This window comes from Neopsephotus bourkii, unplaced genomic scaffold (genome assembly GCF_033783945.1).
Source record: "Neopsephotus bourkii isolate Nb327-2 ecotype Australia unplaced genomic scaffold, CSIRO-AGI_Nbou_v1 NB_54, whole genome shotgun sequence".
In the NCBI taxonomy this organism is placed as follows: Eukaryota; Metazoa; Chordata; class Aves; order Psittaciformes; family Psittacidae; genus Neopsephotus; species Neopsephotus bourkii.
In genome coordinates this window covers 1,048,145-1,076,012 of record NW_026900571.1, presented here as the reverse complement: position 1 = coordinate 1,076,012, position 27,868 = coordinate 1,048,145, and the positions used below count along the sequence as shown (strand labels likewise).

The 27,868-nt window shown below is 38.5% G+C and overlaps 1 protein-coding gene and 1 long non-coding RNA gene across 3 annotated transcripts in view; one reads left to right on the top strand and one right to left on the bottom strand.

The window, feature by feature from the left end:
* Window positions 1-27,212, top strand: part of SLAIN2 (SLAIN motif family member 2) — a 35,591-nt gene extending 8,379 nt beyond the window's left edge. Inside the window, exons 2-9 of one of the 2 annotated variants that reach the window (XM_061352900.1) lie at window positions 2,103-2,251; window positions 6,833-6,997; window positions 8,091-8,252; window positions 9,303-9,662; window positions 12,105-12,242; window positions 17,013-17,090; window positions 22,412-22,730; window positions 24,545-27,212. In XM_061352900.1, the coding sequence (XP_061208884.1) occupies window positions 2,103-2,251; window positions 6,833-6,997; window positions 8,091-8,252; window positions 9,303-9,662; window positions 12,105-12,242; window positions 17,013-17,090; window positions 22,412-22,730; window positions 24,545-24,611 (1,438 nt within the window). In that variant the 3' untranslated portion in view covers window positions 24,612-27,212. The remainder of the gene's footprint in view (window positions 1-2,102; window positions 2,252-6,832; window positions 6,998-8,090; window positions 8,253-9,302; window positions 9,663-12,104; window positions 12,243-17,012; window positions 17,091-22,411; window positions 22,731-24,544) is intronic. The other variant, XM_061352909.1, reaches the window with a different exon arrangement.
* Window positions 3,236-6,840, bottom strand: LOC133212063 (uncharacterized). Its single transcript, XR_009725375.1, has 2 exons — window positions 6,721-6,840; window positions 3,236-5,314 (listed from the first exon to the last, which is right to left on the bottom strand). It is a non-coding gene; the product is annotated as an uncharacterized LOC133212063 (long non-coding RNA).
* Window positions 27,213-27,868: the final 656 nt, after the last annotated feature.

The window sequence follows — 27,868 nt, the reverse complement described above, 5'->3', positions numbered from 1 at the left end:
CAGTATATAAACTATGTGTGAAACGCAACAATTGGAAATTTCAGAAAATAATGTTTTAAGTGCTTAAAATACCAGGTGCCATTTTGATTAGTCAGGTAGGTTTGTTGAAGATGCCCTTTTGTGTGTCTTTCAGAGAGGACACACACTTTATTTTCTTGCCTGTTATACTGGGTATTACTGTAAACACTTCAAATGTGCATGGAACTTCTCAAACACAGCAAGGCATGTCAGCTGTAGGGAGAGCTACTAGCACACTTTGTACAGCACGAAAGTTGGCTTTGTTGCTTTTAACACTTATTAGTATTGCATAAACATACCTCAGGACAGAAAAGAGTACAGGCAAATAAATGCTAAAAAGACAGTAATTTGAAGTATTAAAGAGCTAGTAAAAAATGTTTGTTTTAACTCTGAGGAGATAATTGCAGCAAGTATAGCAATTTGTGTAATTGTTCACATAGATCTGTAATAACTGAGTGATTCTTGTGCTTTCCAAGGATCTTGAGGGCTATAAATACATGATAGACTCAGCTTTTCTTGTGGACAGGATGCCTGTGAAGGCTGTAAGGCTTTCTAAAACATAAATTTTAATGACCAGCATGATGCTGGCCAGAGCAAAGGCCACATGGTCTATAGTGTGGCAGTAGCTGTTTGCATTGTTACAGCTTCATTTTTGTTTGAAAACATGGCAGCTAATAAAAATCCTCTCTCCTGCATTTGCAGACATAGCTTTCAAATTTCAGTGCTTATGAAGGAAGAGTGTTTCAGAGCGTGCTCTAAATAGTGGTCAGTGTTTTGAGCATGCTTCTTGGGAAGCTTTTGTAAGAAGAGACCTTAAGGGTAGTAATTAAAAAAATCTTTTAAAGCTTTTTATAAAATAAACTGAGTTCAAGGTCTAGAATTACAGAGGAAGGATCAGCTAATAATCAAGTAAAGACAGTTTCTATGGAAAATAACTTCTGTGTTGCTGATGTCATTGGCATAAAGGAAACAAGAATTTTTCCTGGTTTGTATGGGAGCATGGCTGATTAAGCTATCAAATGTTCCTAAGTTAGTGTGTAGCATACAACCACTCTGACTATGAAGTCTGTTATTACTCCTACAAGAAATACTCATTTAGCCATTTTTGTATGAACTCCGTAGATCTTGCAATTCACTCTTGTCTGTTGCTGAAGCAGATTTCCAGGTTTGGTTCTAGTCCAAATATAAGGCTTAAATATCCATACTTTGAGAGTGTGATTGGTTATGACTTTCCCTTAAATCTCTTTTTTGAGGGGGGAGAAATTTTCAACTGTATTTCTAGAGCCTTTAGAGTAGAATACTTTCTTCAGTCAGAATGCTGATTTAAAAATAAATGAATGGAGATGCTGATGGGCAAAGGCCTCAGCATGTCTTGCAGAACAATATGATCTCATTGTTTCTCTTCGCTCTATGTGCATTATCTCTTGTTCTTTGTTTTTAATGCTTGACTGTGTACCCCTTAGGACAGAGGTAGTCCCTTTGTTCTGTGTTCAAAGGAAAACTAAAGGATCAGGTGCTCGGATACAAATTATAAGTAAAAGTAAAATATTTATTGTTCAAGGCTACTGAAATAGTAGAAGTGTTCTGTGGACTTTTGCACTGTTCCTTGGCTAGTAAGATGCATATCATTTACTACATCTTTGTGTTCAGGAAAACAACCATTGCTTATTGTATAGTGCTTTATTTCCTTCTTTCAGGTGAATGGTGCTTAAATCTGAAGAGATTAATCCTGATTTGTACATTTATGTGGCGTAGGGTAATTGATCGTATACCCAAGGTGTCTGAAAATTGAAAATGTTTGGGGCTTTTTGTTTTGTTTCTTGATGTATCAGTCAGTGTATTCCAGTGTAGCTATACAGGCATCACTTCTTGCCAGAAGTCCGTGGGTAGCCATATGTTATCAGTATTATACTGTATCCAGAGCAGTTAATTTAAAGGTAAAACTTGTGCTTTCTGTATAATTTTGGATTATACTGTATATACAGTGTAAAAACAGAAATAGCATAGTATGTGGTATTTTGTTACATGCCTGATCTTATGCTTGCTTTGCCTATCTTCATAATTATTGTTCTTCTCCTTTTCAGGTTATATACGTCCCCAAAGAAGAAACTGACTCCAGTGCAAAAATGTGTCAGTCCCTTAGTTTGGTGCAGGCAGGTACTGGATTACCCAAGTCCTGATGTTGAATGTGCTAAAAAGTCACTGATCCACAGGCTGGAACAGACAATGTCGGGTGAGTTCCTGCATACTGACACTGGGTTGTGCATATTTATTCTGAAACAGAGTCAGAATTAGCCAATACGTAGTTATGAGATCCAGCCGTTGATTTCTGTCTAAAGTTTTCATTATGCCTTGCAAACAGTAATTAATTCTGTTAATTTTCTGGACTATAGGAATAAAATGAAAGGAAGCATTAGACCATGAGTCAGGATACCAGAGTTCTGTACTAGCTGCATAATGAGAGTTTGGTCAGAGGTTTTCAGTAAGCACATGATCTTGGAGGTTTTCTTATTTTGAAATAAAAACCTGTATTAAACTATCATAATTAAGTGCTTGCTAGTATTTTAACACAGAACTTGTTGTTCTGCTAGATGAGCTATTTTATTTCATCTAAGGAAATGGAGGCTGAAATTCTTCAATACTTTGGGGAGGTAATACTGATTTCTTTTCCTCCTATCCCAAATAACTTAAGATCTTGTCACAGTCAGATTTAAAAAATCCAGGGTCTCTGAGTCTCCCTTGGTACGAATTAGTTGGTTATATTCAAAACTGGAGAAGGTCTGTGAGTTTCACCCTGTGAGGCAGAAAACTTAGAATCCTCACCCTTTTATTCCGAGCCTTTTTGATGTCAAATCAGCAGCAGAACACTGAAGATCTGATTAGAATTCTCTGTCCACCTGTTTCTTGCTTTAATTTCTTTGTTAGAGCCTATTGTATTTAAAAAAAACCCAAAAGAGTTGTGCTGAGATATGACCTTCTTGCTATTAATATCTGTTCTTCCCCTATATTTCTGTCTTTTTGCAGTCTTGTAGTACATGTAATCTGTCTTTTTTTAACTGTTATCCTAAGGTATTAGAATGGCTGGACTTGAGTTAAGAATATGCGAACACACAGTTCCAGGAGTGTTCCCAACTGCCAGCTCCTTTGCGTAATCACACATAAACTTTATGCTGAGTTTATTTGATTGTAACTCCCCCTTCACCCCCCCCCCCACCCCCCCCCGCTTGGATTCTTCTCTGGAACAATTCAGTCTTTATCCTGGTTTGTACTAAAATTGTTCTTAATAAAATTTGAAAACATTACTGGTAGAGCACATGAAAAGTCCATTTCTTACTCTGAAAATCATGGATATATTGGTGAAAGCTCCTTCAGTGTGAGTCACCTTTTCCTTTTGATCTTTTCCTACTTCTTGGGCTTTGTGTATGATGCCCTGAAGAATGTCTGTTAATGATAGCTTGCTACAGGTAAAGGCTAAAATTCTAAACAAAGAAAAGTATTAAAATCACAGGGATGTATGAATGATGATAAAAGTTTGGGAATTTGAATACTACTGAGTATTTAGGAGTGGATAGCAGTTAGGCTAAGTATGAACTATCTTGTTTATGGTTTAACTTCTTTTCAGAAGCAATTAGAGATTTTCCATAAGTACCACAAATTCTTTACCTTTAGGGTAATGTCAACAATTTAGCCTTTGTTGAAGGAGAGTGTCAGGAAGCTTCCCCTTGAAATGAACTAACTTGAAAGTTTGATCATTTATATGATGTGGCTAGGCAACTTGACTTTTTTGTTTGTTTTTTCATAGACCTGCGAATGTGTTTCTGACAGTGGTACTTGCAAGAATATCACAATTAATCTATAGTATTAATAGGCAAAAATACTGGCAGTAGAAGAGATGGGTACCAGTGCCACTGGTTGGAGCGGGTTGTATGGAAACATTCATTTGTAGCAAAAAAAGCACACTGTCATTTACAGCAACCAGCCTACTTACAGGGTACAGGTTAACAGAAAGTTCTACAGTGCTGCTTGTAATCTTGCATGTGTTTCCTACCCTGCAAGTTCTGAAATACTTTGTAATTGTCAGAACAAACAAAAAAATCTTAACACTGAATAAAGGGATTTTTAGTAAACAAATTACAGTTAAATTACTTTTCTATGCTGAAACCAGGACAGGCCACTACTATCAGTAGCCTAATTATTAGTGTACTAATTGAAGCTCCTTGCTCCTTTTCAGTAACAGAAATGTCACACAATATTCTTTGAATAGCTTAATTTCGGCCTTTTTTTAGAACTGCTTTAGTGTATTGCCATATGTTTGCTAGGGATATTCTAGTCAGTTTGTTAATATGTGTGTGTAGTTTCAATACTGTCATGCCTTAGAGAGTTTGGTTTCTAGCAGCTAGGTGAGCTGCAATTTAATCTAATCTAGATTTATATATAAAAGGTCACCTCTCTAGCTTTCAATTTTATGTTTAGCATTTTAATTTCTTCTTTGTTAGAATACAGTTTTGTTTGGCTTTAAACTGAAAGAGAGCAGATTTAAATTAGATACTAGGAAGAAATTCTTTACTATGAGGGTGCTGAGACACTGGAACAGGTTGCTCAGAGAAGTTGTGGATGTCCTGTGCCTGGCAGTGTTCAAGGCCAGGCTGGATGGGGTTTTGAGCAACCTGGTCTAGTGAAAGGTGTCCATGTCCATGGTAGGAGGGGTGGAACTACGTGATCTTAACATCCCTTCCAACTCATTCTGTGATTTGATGATATGGGATTGAAACCCATGGACATAAAAATCCCAAAGCATTAGAACAGGAGATACAGAGAAGGGAAATATCCTACAGTCATTTTGCTTTTTTGTGTTCAGTAGGTTTGTGATACCCAGAAATAGAAACAGAAGCATTTGCCCTGTTTAATGGTTTTTCATTCTAGCATATGCTTTGGGGAATTTTGTAGGTGGTATTGCTCAGTGGTGCCAGTCTTGGCATTACTCTGGAAATACCGTGTGATCTAGGCACGTCTGTGAATTCTGGAGAATTAAACTTCATGGTGTGCTCTAGTCCACATGTAATTGTGCATAGAATGTATGTTAGCATAGCTTAGCTACTGCTGTCTTCTGAGTTGCATCCTTCCTTCTTTCCAACGCCTACATGGAACATTTTCAAGAGGGAAGTTGTAGTGATCTTGAATCTTATTTTTATAAAGAAAATATTTGCTGCTGTCTTTTCTTGCCACTCCTTCCACAGTACGGTTGTATGTAGGAAATAAAGAAATCAGTTGAAAAACTTCCTGGTAACTGAATGTTCTGCTTGAGTTGTATGTGTTCAAGAAGGGGAAAATGGATGACCCAGGGTATTACACAGTCAGTCTCACCTGTGTGCCTGGCAAAATCTTGGAGCAGATTCTCCTGGAAGGCATGCTAAGGCACATGAAAAACAACAAGGTGCTTGGTGACAGCCAGCATGGCTTCACTAAGGGGAAGTCCTGCCTGACTGATTTGGTGGCCTTCTATGGTGGGGCTACGGAACTGATGGACAGGAGCACAGCAGTTGATGTCATCTACCTGGATTTGTGCAAAGCGTTCAACACTGTCCCACATGACATCCTTGTCTCTAAATTGGAGAGACACCAATTTGATAGGTGTACCACTCGGTGGATAAAGAACTGGCTGGATGGCCGCACACAAAGAGTTGTGGCCAATGGCTCAATGTCCACCTGGAGACCAGTAACGAGTGGTGTCCCTCAGGGATCGGTGTTGGGACCGGTCTTGTTTAACATCTTTGTTGGTGACATGGACAGTGGGATTGAGTGCACCCTCAGCAAGTTTGCCGATGACACCAAGCTGTGTGGTTTGGTTGATACACTGGAGGGAAGGAATGCCATCCAGAGGGACCTTGACACGCTTGTGAGGTGGGCTGATGCCAACCTCATGAAGTTTAACCATGCTAAGTGCAAGGTCCTGCACCTGGGTTGGCGCAATCCCAGGCACAGCTACAGGCTGGGCAGAGAAGAGATTCAGAGCAGCCCTGTAGAGAAGGACTTGGGGGTGTTGGTTGATGAGAAAATGAACATGAACCAGCTTCGTGTGCGCTCGCAGCCCAGTAAGCCAACCGTATCCTGGGCTGCATTAAAAGGAGCATGACCAGCAGGTTGAAGGAGGTGATCCTGTCCCTCTGCTCTGCTCTCATGAGACTTCACTGGGAGTATTGTGTACAGTTCTGGTGTCCTCAACATAAAAAGGACATGGATCTGTTGGAACAAGTCCAGAGGAGGGCCGTGAGGATGATCAGGGGACTGGAGCACCTTCTGTATGAAGATAGGCTGAGAAAGTTGGGGCTGTTCAGCCTGGAGAAGAGAAGGCTGCGTGAAGACCTCATAGCAGCTTTGTAGTATCTGAAGGGGGGCTGTAAGTATGCTGGAGAGGGATTCTTCATTAGGGACTGTAGTGAACATACTGTGATACTGTGATAGGATAGGGGGTAACAGGTTAAAGAGGGGAAGTTTAGATTGGTTATAAGGAAGAAATTCTTTACTGCGAGGGTAGTGAGGCACTGGAATGGGTTGCCCAGGGAGGTTGTGAATGCTCCCTCCCTGGCAGTGTTCAAGGCCAGGTTGGACAGAGCCTTGGGAAACATGGTTTAGTGTGAGATGTACTTGCCCATGGCAGGGGGGTTGGAACTTGATGGTGTTAAGGGCCTTTCCTACCCTAACTATTCTATGATTCTGTAGTAATTAAATCACACTGAAGATACCATATAGGGTTGTATTCATTTCTCATTGGTTCCTTCAGTATAAATTGTTGCTTTCCTCCTTTTTCATACAGCTCTCAAGAGACAGAGTTTGTACAGCGGCCCTTTCAGTGCGGTCAGTTATTCGAGTTCCTATAGTCCAAATACCAGTAGCCCCTACAGCAGTGGTTTCAACTCTCCCTCTTCAACACCAATGAAATCTGCTTTAGTGAAACAGCTCATACCTCCTGTTACCTCAGGTAAATATGTGTGTTTCCTCTCTCCCTTACTTCTTCCTCCTCTTCCTTTCAAAAACATGTGCTCAAATAGATATCTGTATTGTATTAGAGTAAGAAAGATACCAAAACCTTGTCAGTCTTTTGTAGGTTGTTTGCATCATGCAGTACTTAAGCTTTTTAAGAAAGGCTTTTTTTACAGACTTACTGGCATAAGATAGGTTTGAAGTGTTTTCTCTGGATGGCCATGTCCATGAAATCACTGATGCATTTTAGCAGTTAGACAAAAACATGTAGCTTTAGTTCCATGAAGTCCCAACTCCACATACATAAATGGCTTCTAGAATTGGCCATGTAATTGACTGCGATAGTAGGTGTTTAAAGGTTAGGTGCTGGTAGTTGTAAAGTCTTGGCAACAACCCTGTTACTTATTGACTGCAACATGTGGTATGCAGTGTGTATCCATCAGTACCTCAGAGACGTGAACAAGATAATCAAAGGAAGAAGCATGTATTTTAATCAAAGGTATTCCATTAGGGTTTGCAGTCATCAGTATAAACAATTTAAAGCCATTCCCCCTTGTCCTATCACTACATGCACTTGTAAAATGTCTCTTTCCAGCTTTCTCATAGGCACCGTTTAGGTACGTGAAGGCTGCTCTAAAGTGCCCCTGGAATCTTCTCTTCTCCAGGTTGAACAAGCCCACTCTCTCAGTCTGTCTTCATAGGAGAAGTTCTCCAGCCTCTGATAATCTTCATGGCCCTCCCCTGGCTTTAGCTCTTAACAGCTCCATGTCCTTCTTATACTGGGGGACCCCAGAGCTGAATGCTGTATTCCAAATTGGCACTCATGAGAGTGGAGTATAAGCAGAGAATCACCCTTTTTCCAGCCTGCTGGCCATGTTCCTTTTGATGCAGCCCAGCATACAGTCAGCTTTCTGGGATGCAGGCACCTACTGCCAGGTCATGTGGAGCTGTTCGTCAGACAGAATTGCCTGTCAGGCTCAGTCAGAATCTCTTCTTAATCTGTTCTTAGATTGGTGGTTCTTTCACTAGGAAATGATACAGCTTGCCTTTTTATTATTTTTAAACATTTCCTATTTATTTTCTTTCTGTAGGTCATCTTAAAAGTGCAGCAGATAGAAATCCTCCATTAAGTCCGCAGTCTTCTCTGGACAGTGAATTAAGTGCATCAGAGATGGATGAAGACTCTATTGGGTCTAATTACAAGCTAAATGATGTTACAGATGTGCAAATTCTAGCACGAATGCAGGAAGAAAGTAGGTATTTTCCATTTTGAAAACAAAGTGGAGCAATTGTTTTTTTTCCTTTTTAAATTGAATAATTTCATTAGCACTTGCTTAGCAGGAATGGAAAAAGGGGTGTAGATTCTATTATGGATGTACAAATGTAGTTTTCCTGAGAAGGTTGGCAAAAAACTTCTGCCTTCAGGATAAGGAAAGGAAGTTGCTCTGCAGAAGTGTTCTTTAGGAACAGTGGACAAAAGAAATGCTAGAGAGTGTGAACTTGTAGCATGTACTTACTACATGCTAAAAGGGTGATCGTTAGACTGGGCTACTGCTTGCCACCAGTCTTCTCAGAAGATATGTGCCTTCTTGATCTAATCCTGTGTTGTTGACATCAGTGCTTAAACCATGATTTAAATCACCAAAATGTAAAGTCAATAGGGCAAAGAATAGTTAAGAAAAACACCTGTGTAGATGTATCTCTTGTTATAGGTTTAGCTGAGACTTAGTCTTTTTTGTCCCTTGAGACTGCAAAAAGTGGCAGTAATTTCACTTGTCTAACTAGGTGGTCTCCAGACTTGTCTTTTTTATTGTTTACACCTATGAGTGGCTTGTTTTGCATACCCCTGGGGTGTGTGCATTCCACTTTGGAGACCACTGGTTTTAAAAACTCTAGTTTCTCTAGGGGTAGCTTATCATACAGCTGTTTTGTTACATTTACTAATACATTGGAAGAGACATGTCATCATGGCTGCTATTACTATGTTACATGATACCAAAATTAAGATGTAGCTTGTGCTGCTCATATCCAGCCTGGGAGAGGAGATGAACAAGTACACAACACACCTATACTGATGATTGCTGTAGTAAGAAAAGGAATGAGCTGACCTACTTATTTCAAGATATTATCAGCTGGTAGAGAACTTTTGTTGGTAGTAATCTGGAATTAATGCCTTAAATAAAAGGAGTTAAGGTGAGCCACATTTGAGTTTCAGCACTGGGTAGATAATTGGTATGTATTGTCTCTACTTTGAACCGTTTGTGGGCTGAAAACAGTTAAAACAATGTTCTCATGGTTGCCAGGCCTCCGGCAAGAGTATGCAGCAAGTGCTTCTCGGCGTAGTTCTGGCTCTTCTTGCAATTCTACAAGGCGAGGCACATTCAGCGATCAGGAGCTTGATGCACAGAGTTTAGAAGATGAAGAAGATGGCACGCATCACACAGTGCACCCTGCTGTTAATAGGTTCTCACCGTCCCCTCGCAGTTCTCCCTGGCCTTCACCAAAACAGTCTCCAAGGAATTCACCTCGCTCTCGATCACCTGCTCGAAGCATAGAATACAGCAGAGTTTCACCCCAGCCTATGATTAGCCGTTTACAGCAACCTCGTCTTTCACTTCAAGGCCACCCTACAGATTTGCAGACTAGTAATGTAAAAAATGAAGGTAAAAAGCTCTGTTTCAAAATAATTGCACAAGTAGTTGTGTAGTTCCTGTAAAGAATTTTGGTGCTTAAAACTATATGCCAGTGTAAACATCATGCTTTAATCCTGAAGTTGTTGAAGAAAAAGCAGAGCAAGGAAAGCTTAAATTCTGCTGGGGAACCCTTACAGTCAGATGGAGTTGATAGGCTTATTTTTATTTTGGACATTATCCAGTCTGTTGGTGTAATTGAGTTTCATGGTGACCGAGTTCTATCTTTGGCAGGCATATGCACTAAAATAAAGCAGCGCCAAGGAAACTATCACTCACCAGTAGGGTTAGGCCTTCCAGATGGCGGAATAAAATGCAGGGAAAAGTAGCTGTGGTCAGATGAGAGTAATATGGCAATTTATGCATGCTTGTAGCCTGTGAGATAGCTGAATGCTTTATTTTAGCAGTGCAGGACTCTGGACTCTTTGAGCATGAATATAGCCTAAAAAATATTAGTATTAGTACTTAAGTCATGCATTTATTGGATATTTTAGATATCGCAAAGCTGAACAAACTGTGGCATAACAAAAAATAAAGCTTTTGGTAAAGTTGAGACAATTACACTATATTGGCATAGAACGAAATAATGTGATACTGATACGGCTTTGCTGCTTGAATATACTTTTTCTTGGTAGCAATCTGGCAGAAGCTCCTTTAACTGGGCTGAAATCTCACAAGTATATTCCCTTTTTAACAAATGTAGTTGTTAAAAATAGAAAATAAAATCTTAAATTTAGGAAGAATATACATTTAGATATTAGGGATTCACTGTATTTTTTTCACTTTCTGGTAAGCTGGATGCAAAATGTCTGTAGTGGAGATAATCTAGAAATGTATCTTTAAACAGTTTATTTTTGGGGGCAGAGGGTACGGAAGGAGCGTGGGTGGTGTTTGTTCTGTTGGCTTTTTTTTCCCCACTAATACAGCAGAGAGGTCTGTGTCACTTACAGAATATTATCAACCAAGAAATTTTAGGTTTTTAATCAGGAAGATAAGTGTGCTAAACCAGAGCTGCCTGGGAAGATGATCCTGCACATTTAATTAGCTGCTCAAGAATATCTTTGGAAGGGTTAGCTCAAGTCTTACCTAGCAATAGTGGTTTGAGGAAATTTTAAGTATATAGGAAAACATACAATGCAAAAGCTAATCAATTATATGTGACTTGAGTTTCCTTTCCATTCTTTTCTGGGATTTCATGGAAGTCTTAATGTGTGCTAGATGAGCTATACAAAATATCCCATGAGAGGCAAGGTACCAAAAGTTGGTATCCTGCATACCAGAGGGATCAAAATAGAGCATGGGATCATGTGTTTCTGAAACGCTTCCAAGGAATTCTCTTGTAGTGTTTTTTTGTGAAGTTGAACGTCACTTGGATATGCAGAGTCGATGCAGCAGCAGCCAAAAAAAGTTGCTTGGGATTTCTTTATTTTTTCCTCTAGAATGGTTAGAGGGATATTTAGTTGACAGGGTTCAACAGTGATAAAACTTCAGGGCAAAGCAATGCAATGCAAGCTAGTAAGTGCAGAATGTACACTTGTTGGAATATTCAGCCTGTGTAGACTCTTTTGTTTTCATCTTTAGTGCTTATGCACTAGCGTACTTCTTTCCTGCATCCCTCTATGCAATCAGGACGTCTCATCCTGACAGGGTATCTGCAGACTTCTATCCAACATAGTCATCAGTCCAGCCTTGCATGGGTTGGAGATACACAGAATGTTGTTAGATTTAAGAAATATTTGATGGCATCTTTTTGTGTGCTGTGAGTGATAGTTCAAATTTTGAAGACCCTTGGAGAACCAGTTTTAGTTGAATAGATGGTCAAGTCATTTGTGAAAGATAAAGCATAACTAGACACTTCAATAATTTTGAATGCTGTGTATGAAGTTTCTTTCCAAGTGGGTGGCTGTTACTTGTTGTATAATGTGCCAATATGTGATTGGGTAGTCACAAAAGTTGACTTTGGATAATAACAATGTGTTTTTAATCTTCAGGTTAGCATTCTGTATTATAAATAACTTTCTAGGTAAAGAGTCTGAAAACCGTGCAGAACTGCAAATTAGGCTTGCCATTCAGTTTCCATAAGAGTAGAACAAAACAAAACCCAGATGCTCATCCAGATAAGTTTCAATTTCAAAATACACTATGCTTGACTTGTTTTTTCACCACAGTGAAACATGTATTCTTAGGATTTTCTGTAAGTATTTTGTATGTGGTAGATCTGAGAATAATACAGAACTTGAGTTCAAGGTAACGGAAGAACTGTAATGTAACAAAACAAGTTTTTTATTTGCAGCATAGTTTTATACGGCTAACATTGCGTTGCTTAGATTTGGAGTTCAACTATGGGTTTGTAACCTGAACTTTGTCCAGCATCAGATTACATGCTGTGGTATCTTTCTGTATTATTTTGCACAGAAAAACTAAGGCGTAGTCTTCCAAACCTGTCCAGGACACCTAGTATCCAAGCTGAGTCTGTGAAAAACAGCAGAAGTGACTCAAACTTCCAAGTGCCAAACGGAGGAATACCTCGCATTCAACCTCAAGCCTCAGCCAGTAAGTACCTTTAGTGACACTTCGAGTGTATTTTTAGAATGGAGTGGTGGTCCTCAGTTGTCTTCCAGTTTCACGGCAAAGAGAAACATTTCATGCCATACTGGAGTTATTGATGTTGATTTTGGATTATTTCGGTGTGAATGTGCTTTTTTGGTACAAAAAATCCAGTACTGATTATATTCAAAGAATGTCTGATCTCTTACTATATCATTCATAGTTTCCTAAAAATATATGTAGAAGTAGTTAAATACAGTAGTTAGACATGTCAGAAGCCATTTGTTTTATGTGATTTACTGAAGGTACAATGCTCTGTTGTATTGAATTTTGTTTTCAGACTATAGAAACTGACTAGGCTGTTAAAATAGTATCTAGATGACATATATTGCTTTTTTTTTTTTAACTAGTGAAACCTGATCTGAAAAAAAAAGATGCCAGTTTAACCTTTGTTCTTCAGTTTCTTTTGTCACCTGGAAATTATATTCAGTTGCAGTTTTTTTACTTTTTTTAAAGAGACGATTGCTCCTTAGAAAATGCTTGGATGAACCTGTGTCCCATGAAACAAATCAGCCCATTGCTGGGCTACTGGCTGCTTGCCCAAAAGGGGAATGTTGACAGGAGAATGCTACTGATCTCACAAGTCTTGAAAATGGTGACCTTAAAGAAGCCAAAGCAAAGAAACATATTCAGTGCTTCTTTATATGTCAATATTGCCAGTTCCTGTTGTTTAAATGTTTCCTGACTTTTATTTTAAAACAAGTTTCAGAATTTAATAACCTTATGTGACATTTTCAAAGGAAGAAAACATTATGAATATTATTATGCGTAGAGCTTTGAACTATGAAAGTTCTGTGATAAAAGTTCATCAGTAATATAAATATTTGACTGGAAATGTAAGATAATATTTGTGAATGAAACGAAATAGGTTTTTTTACCCATTCAGTAGTAAGGACATACCTAGTTCGCTTTATTAACTGGTCCTTTCATAACAGCATGTTAATGCAACCACATACAGTTAAATACAGAATAAGGAATACAGACCATGCCAAAGACTATGAAATTTCTATCTTTCTAGTGGCTTAGATGAGATACGAGACACAAGTGTGTGATACTGTAGCCGAAGAAGTTAGTGTGACCTAGTGATTATTTATATAGGTTATCCAGCATCCTTTCCTCTTGCCCTCTTCTGCCACTATTCGCAAACACTCATTATGTGGGATTTACAACAGAAAGGGCACATTTGTAGTTCAAACGCAGGACTGTTATCTGTTAGGCAAGCTTATCAAACTATAAAGCACTCAGACCAGTTGAACAGCAGCTCTTCCAACTGTTTAATTTTTATGATCGTAAGATTAATCAAAATCACTTGAAAGAAAATGAAGGAAAAAGTATTTTTAGTTAAAATCTTTGTGAATTGTAAAATTGAGTGAGCTGGGAATGGAAGAGAACAGAGGGCAGCTTAGCTTGCTGGAAGGCTATTTTTGGTATTAAAAAGTATATTCATAGTGAAACTTTATGGAAAGGTCAGACAGAAATCTCAATATTTGGTATTTAGTGAGTTACTTAATTGCAGGAGCCAAAGTAGTGTGACTTATGTTTATACATATATAATTCTTTTAAACTTGTGGATGCACTGAGAATCTCAGAAATTATTAGGTAAATTTGCTTGCCTTTCATAGAGTCTTTCCCCAGATGTGAACCATTGTAGACCAACTTACATTTAAGTGTAAGTTAAGTATCACTAATAAAGCCCAGACTTCTAGCTTTTACAGTTTCCCTGCTCTTACAGATGTTTGTCAGAGTCTTGCTATTGACAATCGTAAAACGGTTTGTGTATGAAGTCGATGAGTAAGTATCTTTGCTTAGTCTGGATTAAAAAAAATTCTGTAAAAATGTACATTGTATAAAAATATCCAGAATTGTGTCCTCCTTGTTGTTTATTTTTTGTTTCATTGGTTTTATATTTTGTCATCTTGCACAAAGCGTTGTTAAATTGCAGCAAATCTTTGTTTTCCCTTGGCAATGCCTTCTGGGTCTTGGGATTTGAAGCTTCCTCATACACCTGCTAGTTTTGCATGAGCTTACATTTGCAAGGATGCTGGCTTGCCACTCAAGGTCACTACTTTCTCCTTGTCAAAGATCTGTTGTTCATAATTTATTTGCACATTTGCTGTGGCTGCAATACTGAACTTGCTATGGTTGCTGGCATTCAAAAATGAGTTAGGAATCCAGTAAGTTTCTGAAAATCCAATTCCTGTTATGATTACATAGGCAAATCGTACACACTTGCTTAAAGAGTAGAGGGAATACTTATAAATACATTCAGAGGTACAACTGTAGAACATGAAAACATTTGTTATTTTAAGTTTCAGCTGTAATATGGTGAAAAATTAAAATTCTTTTTTAAGAGAGTGAATTAAATAGCAGTTGTAACTATTAGAACCTTCCCTTACATCCAGTTCTCCATGCCATTATGTGGAAAGCACTTTTTTAATACAAAAGCTAGTAAATATTTCACCTTAAAACACTGGAGGATAAAATAATACTTGTTTTCCAAGGAATAAGTATATTTTAAAGTGTTAGAGTGACAGGAAGTCTCTGTATTTGGGTCCTATACCACATAGATTGTGGAAAGCTGTAAAACTTCTAGGGTGGCTTTCACATAGGATCTACGTGCTTTACAGCGAATAGTGCGTGTGATACTTTTGTGCTTACTTGGCACTATTAGCACATGGATGTTAAATCTCTAAGTAGAGCTAAGTATAATCCTTTTTCAAAGAGCTGAGCTGTAGATTGTTCAAACTTCTCAGTAACTAGTCTGCTTGTCAAGATCCAGCTGCTTGGCATGTAAAAGAAGAAAATGTATGTTTTGAAGAAACTGAGGATTCTGTTTCAGTTGATCAGAAGTAAATGTAACTACATGTATTGAGCATTTGTGACAGGTAGTGTACTAGGGTACAGAGCACTTAAAGAGCAGCAATAGTGTGGATAAGCATGCACTCCACGCTTGTCTCAAACTGCATGTTTCCTCAGCATTGCTCAAGTCGTGCAGCCTGGAGTTCTCAGTTATTCAGTGCACAGAATTGTTTAGCTATCAAGTCTCTATTTCCCAGAGTCTCCATTTAGAAGGAAGGAATTTGATATACTTATTTAAAATCCTTTCTATATCATTCCACATTTCTGACTTGCAAGTAGTGTAAATAATGATGGGGGAAAGAAACTTGGTCCCATGTACAGCAGCGTATTTAAACATAACTGAATGAATTAGGGCAAACTAAATTCAAGACCATAAATATGAAGAAAAAAGCTGTTCTTCATTGTGTGCTATAACAAAACACTGATTCAGTAAAAAAAGGTATAATGGAATACTTGTGGGCAGAAACACTCTGGCCACTGGTCTGCCTCACTAAATTCCTAGGAATTGTGCTCACTTTTAAACATCTTACTGTGCTTAATTGGCTGTTCATGGGTATGCCTTAGAAGGAATTTACAGGGTTTTTTTCTTAATAGCCACAGGTAGCATTTTATCATGTTGGTTAAGACTGAAAATATGACCACTAGTCATGTTTTCAGAATGAAGGTAAAACATATGATGAACTTCTTTTATATTCCAGAAAACATTGTGAATTTTGCACTGCCTGAAGGATAGGAAAGGTGATGGCAATTGTTGCATGCTATCAAGTTTAGAAAAGGATTAACTGATATTGATAGGATTCCAGTTGTTCTTCCCCTACCTTCTTTATAGTGATATTCAGCAGTTGGTGATAGGATTATTGATCTTCCTTACTCAGAATCAGGATCTTTATGCACAGCTGTTCCCCCATCTTTCTTCCTTCTCACTGTGGAAATAAGACTTGCTAGTGTAAAAAGTTTTATGCTGGTTCACTGGGGTGAACAAAGATGTTTATTCATACACTATCATTGTAAAAAGCTTTTGTGTAGGCAAAGCTGTATTTTCATTGACTACTTTCCTCCTTCCCACTGCTTAAGCTGCGGTGAAAATGCGCTGTTTCAATGCGTTCCTTCTGGCAATAGGCAGTTCTCTCCTTACCAAGATTCTACAGCTCTTGGAACAGTGGCTTCTCTCTTGATAACTGATTGATAATGAGATCATTTAAAGGCAGTATCAGTCCTTGAACATTACTAGAAAAAAGGCAGGATAAAGGAGCAAAGAAGCAATAAAAACAATTTCTGTCATGCTGTCTGCATGCCGGCACATGACAAATTTTAGCATTATGTCTGAGTCCTTTGCATATGCTTTTGGAGAGGAAAAGAACAGACCTCAAAATGTCTTATGTTTTCATAACTGAAAAATAACGATTTGTTTCTATGAGGATCACATCTAGACAAAGATTTGTGGTTTTGCAGTGTTAGAATATTTTTTTTAATCTTTAAAACAAACAACTGGTTTTGCTAGGTCAGATATGAGAGTTTAATTTTCAAGTTAGTATCTAATCTTGCACTCATTGCTGTAGCATGTTTGCTAGGTGGCTTGTTCTCCCTTTGGTGTATTAATTTTTTTGCCTTTCTGGGCTTTTTGCCCTGCAAGAAGCTTTACTCTTAGGAATTTGCTCATTTTGCACTGCAAAGTTTCTGACATGCTCCTCTATAACTCTGCCATTAAGAGCAAGCGCCACTTAAACCCCAACGGCTTTTTGAGTGTTTCACTCACTCTGTTCCTTGATACTTCACGAGTGGATGCAATTTTGAAATTCCCAGTAAATTTAGTTTTCTTCTCCTTAGACAAATATAACATTTCTTGTCTTTCAACAGCTCTGCAAAGGCAGAAAAGTTTGCCTCGTGCTGCCTTCAAAACCAAACAGTTTCTTCAAACACCATCTACAAAAGGAGGTAATTAACTTACAACCTCTTATCAAGCTCCAGCAATCTCAGATAATGATTCACCTGCATTAAACTTCACATAATCTAGATTAATAAAATTGCTATTGCATGTCAGGATTAACCAAGTGATCCTTGCTGTATGAAAGTTAATTTTATTGGTCTAAACATTAAAAATGCAACCCCGCACTGGTGACTTCAAGTGTGAATCAGGAAATCTGGATTAGAAAAGTAGACTCACAAATCCATATCCATTTGGATGTGAACATTGGACGTTTGGATAGTTAGAATCATAGAATCATAGAATAGTTAGGGTTGGAAAGGACCTTAAGATCATCTAGTTCCAAGCCCCCTGCCATGGGCAAGGACATCTCACACTAAAACATGCCACCAAAGGCTCTGTCCAGCCTGGCCTTGAACACCACCAGGGAGGGAGCATTCACAACTTCCTTGGACAACACATTCCAGTGCCTCACCACCCTTACAGTAAAGAATTTCTTCCTTAAATCCAATCTAAACTTCCCCTGTTTAAGTTTTAACCCTTTACCCCTTGTCCTATCACTACAGTCCCTAATGAAGAGTCCCTCCCCAGCATCCCTGTAGCCCCCTTCAGATACTGGAAGGCTGCTATGAGGTCTCCACGCAGCCTTCTCTTCTCCAGGCTGAACAGCCCCAACTTCATATCAGCCTCTCTTCATATGGGAGCTGCTCCATTCCCCTGATCATCCTTGTGGCCCTCCTCTGGATTTGTTCCAGGAGTTACATGTCTTTTTTTATGTTGAGGACACCAGAACTGCACACAGTACTCCAAGTGAGGTATCATGAGAGGAGCAGAGTATAGGGGCAGGGTCACCTCCTTCAGCCTGCTGATCATGCTCCTTTTGATAGCTGGTGGTGGTTGGATTTTTTTTTAATGCTAAAATACATTTTTTAAAACAAAAGTTGTAAAAATTGTTAATTTTTTGATTGTGAAAAAACATGCAGGCAAATGAGAATATTATCCATCCTTTGTGCTGGAAACAAAAGCTAATGTGTTTATCCTTGAGAAGATGAGCATGGAATGTCAACTTGGTTTGCACATACATGCACACACGCTTGTGCTTTCTCTTTTCCTCTCAAAACAGGAAGATTAACCCCAGCATACGGTGATTTAGATGTTTGGGCTTTGTCTCAAGCAATTAGAGACTAACGCATGGAATATTTCAGTTTGCAAACAGCTGAAGTTGGCTTTTTTTATTTTTGAGAAGGAAACTATATATATTGAGTCTCTAATCCTGTTAGACAAATTTTAACTGATTTTTAGTAAGTTCTGGCAGTCTTGTATGCAACACTGCCTTGATTTCACTACTAAGATGAAATAGTTCATGATTTTGGTTTCAAGGATAATTGGTCCTGTTTATTATAATCTAGAAGGTCTCATTTTAAAGATCATGTTTCACCTGAGACCAGTTCATAAGCCCTCTATATGCTATAATCTTTTAAGGACTGTTAAGTCCTTTGTGCAGATACTGAGGGCAGCCAACACAATGCCTAAGTTTCTCCATAGTTTAGTAACACTTATCTTTTTGAGTGAAGTTCATTCCATGCAGAAAGTTTGAGCAAATGATAATGACTTTGACACATATTCACACAGCTTAATAGGAAGTCTCTAACAGTCTTCACAATACTCCATACCAAATACAGAAAAGTTCTCTTGAATGTTCTGCTTTGGCGTAAGACCACCATCTCAATTCCTCTGCAAAGGCCTCTGTGCAGTCCTTCCAGTTAGTGGCCATGCCTTCACTTTCAATGGGATGCGTGGAACACTTAACTATATCAATGGCATAGGCTAGAGCTATGGAAATACACAGAAAATTAACTTCTGTTACTTCTAAAATTTTATTTAACCTTAGAGAATGAGGGACAGAGCATGTTGCACTTCCAGTTACATATTCCAGTTTACATCCAGTTGCTGTCATTTGTCACTGTAAATGAAGATCCAGCATGTTCTTTTCAGTTGATATTTTATACTCCTTGACTGTTTTTGTTTTCTCGCTTCTGTTCGGGGTCTTATGAGCAGAGGAGCATTATGCAGTAATGAAACAAGACTTTTGTTTCAGAATAATAAACAACTATGAGCAGCAGTTGGTGTTAGTTTTTTAAAATACACAGCCTGACCCCTTTCACACACACTGTGGCTTTTATTTTGTTACCATTTTGTGTAAAACAGTTTAAAATACATTTAGATAACTTATGCAGCAATCCAGTATCAGTCAGATCACAAAATCATGGAATGCTTTGGGTCAGCTAATCCAACCCCCCTGCAATAGGCAAGGACATCTCCAGCTAGATGAGGTTGCTCAAAGCCCCATCTGACCTAGCCTTGAGTGTTCCTAAGCATGGGGCATCCACCACCTCTCAGGTCAACCTGTTCCAGTGTTTCACCACCCTCATTGTAAAGAATTTCTTCCTTGTATTTAGTCTGAATATACCCTCTTTTAGTTTAAAACCATTGCCCCTTGTCCTAACACTATATGCCCTACCAAAAAGTCTGTCCCTGTCTTTCTTCAAGCCACTTTAAGTGCCGAAAGCCACCAGTAAGCTTTCACTGGAGCCTTTTCCAGACTGAACAGCCTCACACTCTCAGCTTGCCTTCACAGGAGAGGTATTACATCCATCTGATGATTTCTGTGGCCCTGTTCCAACAGGTCCATGTCTTTCCTGTACTGTGATGACAGAACAGTTTATTGATTCCCATCATTTTACTTCATCTGTTCTTTTGTATCGGTCTGAATCATCTCATCACACTGGTTATGATTTAACAACTGCATTAGAATAGATTTTGGTTTCAGGTTGGTATGTACCAGCTGGCCTTGGGGTGCAAGCCAGATAAGACTGTAGCTTTGCAGCATCCTACTTTGCCACACAGGGACCTCTTGCTCCCTGCACACATTCCAGTGCACAGTCCAGGAAGGGTGGGAGATCTAAATGTCATGACTACATAATGCCATTTATTTTTACTGTTGTGAGACGTCTTAATTGTATTTGGTTCTAGTTGTTTGGTTTCTAAGGAGATGGGAGTTGTGTAAAGTTGTTAACCCTTGCATGTTTGTGGGTTTTTATTAAATGTGGATCAGCTCAATACTTCACATGGGTATAGTTACCAAATAGCCTTTGACTATGGTAGTACCTCACTCTTTGTGATCCTGTCTTACAAATAGACCAGACGGGGTTTTCTAAATATCCAAAACTGTTCTAAAACAAAATCCTTTATATGTACAGCTTAATTATTAGGCAGTTTGCCAGAGACTGCATCATGTGGACTGCTTTGGCGATCACAGTGCATTGGAAGACAATTCATTCATTTATGTACAAGAACAAATACAGCTCTTGGCAATGTCTGCAGTGCTGTGCTGACAGGAAGCAGTTTATGAATTGACAGCGCAAGTTGGAAGTATGGTAAAATACGGTCAACAGAAGACTGGAGAGAATAGAGAGGACTGATTTACTGACTGCTTACTTTCACTGGGAATGTGACATGCTTTATTCAGTTACAACTTTTCATTGCTTATTTTCTGTACCTAAAACTCTTTTCCTTGTTGTGCCTGTAAGAGGCCCAAAGCTGTATTCACTTTTTATACACTGGATTTGCTCTGTTAGTCAGTTGCTAACATGATGCTGTGTTTATGTTCCAGGCAAGTGTTGTAATGAGAAGTTTAGTGATAAAAGCTCCCTATGTTTACACTGTAAAATCACTTGGAAACTGTGCAGATTCAATTGCACCAACGTTACAGGCAATATCACATTTTAAAAACTTTTAGTATGTAGTCTACTTAGTCCTAGGAGGTCTTTGCTGCTGCTCTTGTCCAGTCATTCTGTTGTTAATGCTTTCCTTAATCCATCCTCTGGCTTGACACCGAGGTTTTTATTTATTCTACTCACTGCTTACCAACTGCCATGTTTTGTTGACATGTCTGCCACCTTTTTTGTCAGCTTTTCCCATGAGCAGCTTCATGCTCTGTTTTATACTGCTGTCAGTGGAAAGGCTCTCTTGGATAATCAAGAAAGGAATCAAATCCAATTCACATCTGTAATGAGGCACGTATAGGGGATGTCTAGGAAGATTAATAAGAAATGACTTCAGAATGCAACTTGAAAACTACCACTTCCTCTGTACCCCATTTAGGATGCCATGTTCCTGTCATTCATCTCTTTTCTCACTCCTCATGTTCTTAGTAGATCTACCTTGTAAAATGATAATAAAAGCTATGTGAAGGACCATCTTTACGTACGACATCTGTCAAAGAGGACACAACTTTGGTCTCTGTATAAAAAAAGTTTATTTAGTGGAGGAAACAATAATTCATGCAAATTCACTAAATGTAAATATGATTTTGTTTTACTTTCGTGATTGTCCTAGGCTGACTGTTACTGACTGATGCTAGTCAGTTGGAAAAGCTGATGAAATTCCATTTGTATTAAGATGAGGTATTAGTTTAAGCATTCTGTTTAGTGATACTTTATGCATAATTTGAACAGATTTCTCATACGTGTGAAGAATTTTGCTTAAGGTTTGGCATTATCAAAGAACTGTTGAATATTCCAGCTTACTAACCTTTCCCAGAAAGGACTTGATAAAGACCTTAAATACTAACTCAGATAGAAAGTATTTGCATACAGATGTTAGTCATACAGATAATTTGGATAATGTCTGTAAGAAGAGGAAGGCTATAAATTGTTTCAGTTGTCTGATTTAAGTTTCATAGCAGCATCTTAATCTTCCTGGTGTTGGGGTTTGGCTGCCTCTATCTCTTTTTTTTTTTTTCCATCAGCCAATAAATCTGGACCGTGACCATGTCTTTAGGTGAATTCCAATTCAATGGATTAGGTTAAAAGAACAGCATATAAGAAAAAACAAGGTGCTCTGCACTCAGAATTTTGTCACTGAAGACTAATACACACTTTGAATCTATTTAAAGACTGTATCACACTAGAATACTGTATTCTTCAACATGTTCTTTCAGGAATGGGAATTAGGTTCCCATGCTTCAGAAGCAGTTAACAAATACTTTCTCCTCTGTTTGACTTGACTGATGGAATGTTAGAGGCTTACTAGTATACTTATAAATCCAAATAAATATTTGTAGTAAGCATGTGAGGCATTAGAGTTATGCTATCAAAAAACACATGACAAAGAGGACATCTGAATTCCTGTTTCTCATTGCTGCTTGATTGGCTGTATTCCATTATACATTCCATATTGTTTGAATATTCACATAAAGTAATTTCCTGGGTTTAATTTCAGTTATAATGTAACTTAAGCGTGAAAGTAACATCTGTATTTTATTTTTCAGTACCACCTTCAAGTAAATTCCGCTCACCTGCAGCACCATCTCCCCTAGCTCTCCGACAACCAGTGAAAGCATTTAGTAGCCATGGACCTGGTTCAGTTGCTTCTCCAGAAGCCACGCAGCTGACACACAGTAGTTCTTCACCAGGGCCTCTTGCAGCCCAGAGTTCAGGCTTGCCAAGCCCTGCCAGCAGTATTAACAGTACTACTCTTACCAGACCAGCAGGGACAGCAGGGATGAGGAGTGGTTTGCCCAGACCCAGTGCCCCTTCTGCAGGGGGCATCCCAGTGCCTCGCAGCAAACTTGCACAGCCTATTCGCAGGTGAGTATGTGAAAGGCAGTCTTAGCTTGACATGTTCATAATGAATTTTGTATGTTGTGTATTTGTGCTACTCCTTCCTGAAGTTCTTACTTTGATCTCATGGTCTTCAGAATGGAAATGGGGACCTCTACATGAAGTATTTGCCTGAGCTTGAAAACTATTTTTGAAAAATTAGGTCTCAAAACTGAGAGACAGGTTCTTGAATTAGAGTGTGAAAGTAAAATGAATAATAAAAGATACTGAATTAAGTAAATAAAGTGGTTTAATATGGTCTGAGAAGGCAGTAAGAATTTGTCTGCATGTGGTAAAACGTTACAAAATCTAGCTGGCAAGTGAAAATTCATTTGTACCACTGAGTGACACATTGTGAAGTCAGAACTATTTTCCTCTTGTAATCCGCAAGTCAGGAAGTGGACCATAGTGAATTCTTGTATAGTTAGAAATATTAGGAAGGAAGACACATGAGAACAGAGGTGGCATCCTTAGCATTTGCTAAACTTAAAAATCAGTGCAATTAACCCACAGGACAAAGCAGAATTTTCAGCTTAAACATAACCTCTGTGCTAATACCCAGCTGTAAAGTTGCTTAATGTCAGAGTGTTTTGGAGAACAACCACAAAGCAGACCAAGTATTAACTGAAAAGGCTACATGGATCTGTCCCCTTTCCCAGGATACATCTTCACAAGAATCAGAAGAAGTGATGCATCATTTAGAGTATGTGCTCTTAATGCCATACTAGTGTGGATTTTCACTGAAGGTGTCAAGTGGAAGGCAGCTGACAGAAAGAAGCAGTCACCCCTGAGAAATATTAAGAATCTCCATAAACAGAAAGGATTAACAGTTTGTCTCCAGTGTTGTAAAAAAGATAGAACACCTGTCAGTAGCAACATGGAAGAGTTCTGTTCTGCAGTGAGTGCTGGGCAGGGGAATGACAAGTGACTGTCACAGTAATGACTGTTTTGCAGCCTGCGTCTGCACTGTCAGGAGTGTGAAACTTTGTGCAACAAAAAGCAGTTGTTTTTGACAGGAAATTCTTAATAGCAGTGAAGTGTGGTTGGCCAAATCACAACTTGTGCTTCACTTACACAGCTATTTTTTTGGTGTTTTTTAATTTAAGGTTTATATACGTAGGACAAGAGGAAGTGGCCTCAAGCTGTGCCAGGGGAGGTTTAGAGTGGATATTGAGAAAAATTTCTTCACCAAAAGGGGGGGGGGTCAAACATTGGAACAGGCTGCCCAGGGGAGTGGTTGAGTCCCCATCCCTGGAGGTATTTAAAGGACAGGTAGATACAGCACTCAGAGACATGGTTTAATGGTGGACTTGGCACTGCTGGGTTAACCGTTGAACTTGGTGATCTTAAAGGTGATCTTTTCCAACCAAAATGTTTCTGTGAATGTAGAATGCAATATCTGTACACAGTGCAATAATGAATTACCTGTGCATGTCAAGGTTTTGATATAAGCAAAATATAAAACTAAACAAGGATTTCCCTGTTTATACATCATGGCAGGGGTTGGGGGAGAGAGAGAAAAAGCCATTTTTAGGTGGTGGAAGATTGCTCTGTGAGAATACAAACTTGTAATAGCAAAATGTTTTCTGACTATATATGCAGATGTTTAGCTGACATGGCAGTTGCCAAGATACAACACACAGAACCTGAAACTGAAAATACTTTGGGGTTTATCTTAATCTGTATTGTAGAAAAGCAAACGAAGTGTGGATATTTCAATTACTTAGAAAATGTTTAAATTCTTATGTATTGTGACTTTGGCAGTTATGTATGAAACTGAAAAGTATCTCATTTGATTTTAGGTCGTTGCCCGCTCCGAAAACTTATGGCAACGTGAAAGACGAGAGTTGGAAAGATGGCTGCTACTGAACTACAAAGCTTAACGCAAAGTTCCAGTGCTCATGGATGCTTCCTCACCAGGCTAAAAGACAGCTTGATTATACAGACTGTTCAGATGTGACTTTTGGGATTTGTAAAAATTCCAGACCTCTCTGTCTCTAATTAGCACAATCTGGCAGAGATTATAAAGCAGCACTTTAATGACATCTAACATCAGATGTTTGGTGGTCATACAATCATGTCTACATTACATTGCTATCAGTTCTAGGGTTTTGTTTATTTTTTTCTTGCTTGCTAAAACTATATCAATATGAGCATTTATGACAGTGGCCAATGTCTGGGCAAAAACCTAATGAATGCCAAAGAAATGCCCATCTTGAAAAACAGCAATGATAACAGTCAACTTACATTGTCTAAAACTTCATTTTCAGCCTGTTTGAATTCAGCAGAAAGATTCGTGAATATGTACTGTTGAAACAAGACTATGTTAATCAGAGCTAGTATTCTGATTGCAGACTGCTACAGTGCTAGTGAAACATTGCTTTTAACAATTGTATGAGATTCTCTTTGGGGAAAGTGGTACGTACGTCCTCTAGAAAGAATTGGAAGTTAGTCTGGAGGATTAAGCAGAACAGTAAGTAGTAGCCATGGCTTTTATTAACATTAAACGTTTGAATGTAGCAGACACATACAAATGCAATAGTATAGATTGCATCTTTCCTATGTTGATTTATCAGCTTTACATGCTCTTATACATTCGATTGCCAAAAGGGCTTTGTACCAGTTGTACAATCTTTCTAACCTTAAAGTTCCTGGCTCAGGAAAGATGGCGTTTGCTATTGTAGCCACATTTTTAACACATGGCTCACTATTTGGGGAAAACTTTTTTTTTATAGCAGGTTTCCATACAAAGGAAAGAGCAAGTCACAATGTTAATTTGTTCTAATACCATACCACTATGCTTGCAGCCTGGAGCAACTGTAAATGTTGATAGTTAAGGAGAAGGAAACACAACTATGCACTTGTAACATACAAATTTTAAGGTAATGAGTTGACTTTTGATGCCAAATGATATTCATTTAGGTGATGTTCCATGGTATGAGGGAGTTTTCTGTATCCTATTTTTTTACTTTCATCCATTTCTTAAATTGGTTTATTTTAAATTGTAAATATTTTTACAGAAGATATTGCCCATGTAAGTGTGTTTAAATATGTACTTTGCCTTACGTGTATCTTACATTACTGGTAAAAGAGTATGAAACCTGCTATGTCTGTTTACAAGCTATTAAATTCCTCTGGTGGCTCTGACTTACTCTAACACATTTTGCCCTGGACAACTCATTCATGTATTTAGCATTTGAACCATTGTTTTCTGTTTTGGAAGACATCATACAAACATTTGTAACTAAAGTTGTATTGGGTGGGACTAGTTAAATGCAAGGGATTTTGTTTGAAGCTTTTTCAGTATTTTGGATGTACAGTCAATGAAGTAAGAGAATGTGAATGGTATATCCTTTGTGCAATGACTGACGAACACTACAAGTTGGATTGGACGGTAGGTAGCCTTCAACCCCATTAGTATCTGAGTTTGGAACTACTGGTGCATTCTGACTGCAACCACTCAGAGGAAAACTAACCTTGAAGTTCTAGCACTTGAATTTTAGGCCAGCATTAACATATTCCTGGATGAAAAGCCATGAGATTCTACTTGATTTTGAAGAAGCCAAATAGGAAGAAGTGGAGACTAATTTGCAGCTCTCATTACTCAAGCAGACTTTGGGTTGATGAATGACTTCACACTTCAGAGCAAGATCTGTGCTGAGACTTTGAAGTCAGGGTATCAAATATACTGTAATTCAGTAAGCTTTCAGCAGGGGTACAGAAACTACCTTGCACCAGTAAATCAGTACATACCACTGATCTAGCCTTGTGGCATCTGCTGGCACAGGTGATGGGTGTCAGTATCTCATGTCACTGTTAAGCACAGGAGAGAACTAGATCAAATGCACGTTCTCACTAGAGCCTGAATTTTAACATTTCAGCATTTTAGAAAGCAATGCTGCAGTCTTCATTGAAAAGGGTGAATTTTAATGGGAGGATTTTATCAAACACTTGATTGACTTAAATTTGGAAGGTTAGTTTAGATGATGATACTGGGGGGGTTACCATGGCTGCATCAAACTGTTGTGTGCGTTTCCTTAAGTAATTCATCACTTGGGTAAGTTCAGCTTAAGTTTTCTAAGGGTTCTTTTCTCTGCTGTTCTCCCCTGAAATACAGCAAATGACTTCCTGAAAAGACAGACTGCTTGTTTACTAGAAGGCCTTTGTGCATTACCAGTTTATTTGTATCAGGAAATCATGGGGCTCTGTGTTTAGAGATTTACTGCAGACGTGTGGAAATACGGATTTGATAAACTAGTGCCTATGATTTACTTAACTTATGTTTGATATAGTAGTAAGGGGTTTATGAATGTGGATTACTTTTTGTGCCAACAGCTTGGAATTATTGTATGTGTGTAGGCAGAAGGACTTGTTCTGCTTCCAAAGTTATTTAATTTTTTGTGTTTGAATGTTTTTGTAAGTGTTAAAAGTGTAAAAAAAATATAAATATAAAATATTCTTACCACAAAATATTTCCTGGATCATTATTTTTATAACAAAGTGGTTTTAAAAGCATTTAGAGCTTTAGAGGTTAATGGTTTAGGACTTTTTGGGTTGGCTTTCAAAAACCATCCTCACTTTTCTAGGAGTACCAACATCAGCTCCTGCCCCCTGTAATTCATGAACCGAGTCCAAGGGTGGTGTGTGTCCATTGACAGTCTGAGGTGGACCTGTGCTGTGCCTGTGCTCTGAAGGACAAAGTGTAATTCAGAGTTACGTGAAGAACTGCATTCTGAGTGTTCACCTAGAGTGCTTTGTGCAATTCTAAGTGCACAATTTGCCTTCAGTTTTACAGGATCAGTTTGAACCACCCCAAGAAACAAATGCTTTCAAGTACCTGTTTCATCTAGCTCATATCTTTAGGTTTGTATAGAAACAAGAAGTTTGTCTTGAACTTGGTAACTTCCTATAGTCTTCGTTTTGCTGCAAAGCAACGTATCCAATAGTAATGTGAATTCCATCTTTTTCTTATCTTGGTACTAATAAAACAGGCTGATTTCTGTTTGGTGGCCACTTAATATTAGATCTATTTAACAAAATTTAACGTGGGAGGCTTGCTATTAATTATCTCGGCACTGTCCCTATGTTGTAGTTCAGTCAGTAGATAAAAATGCTTCCCCCTAATT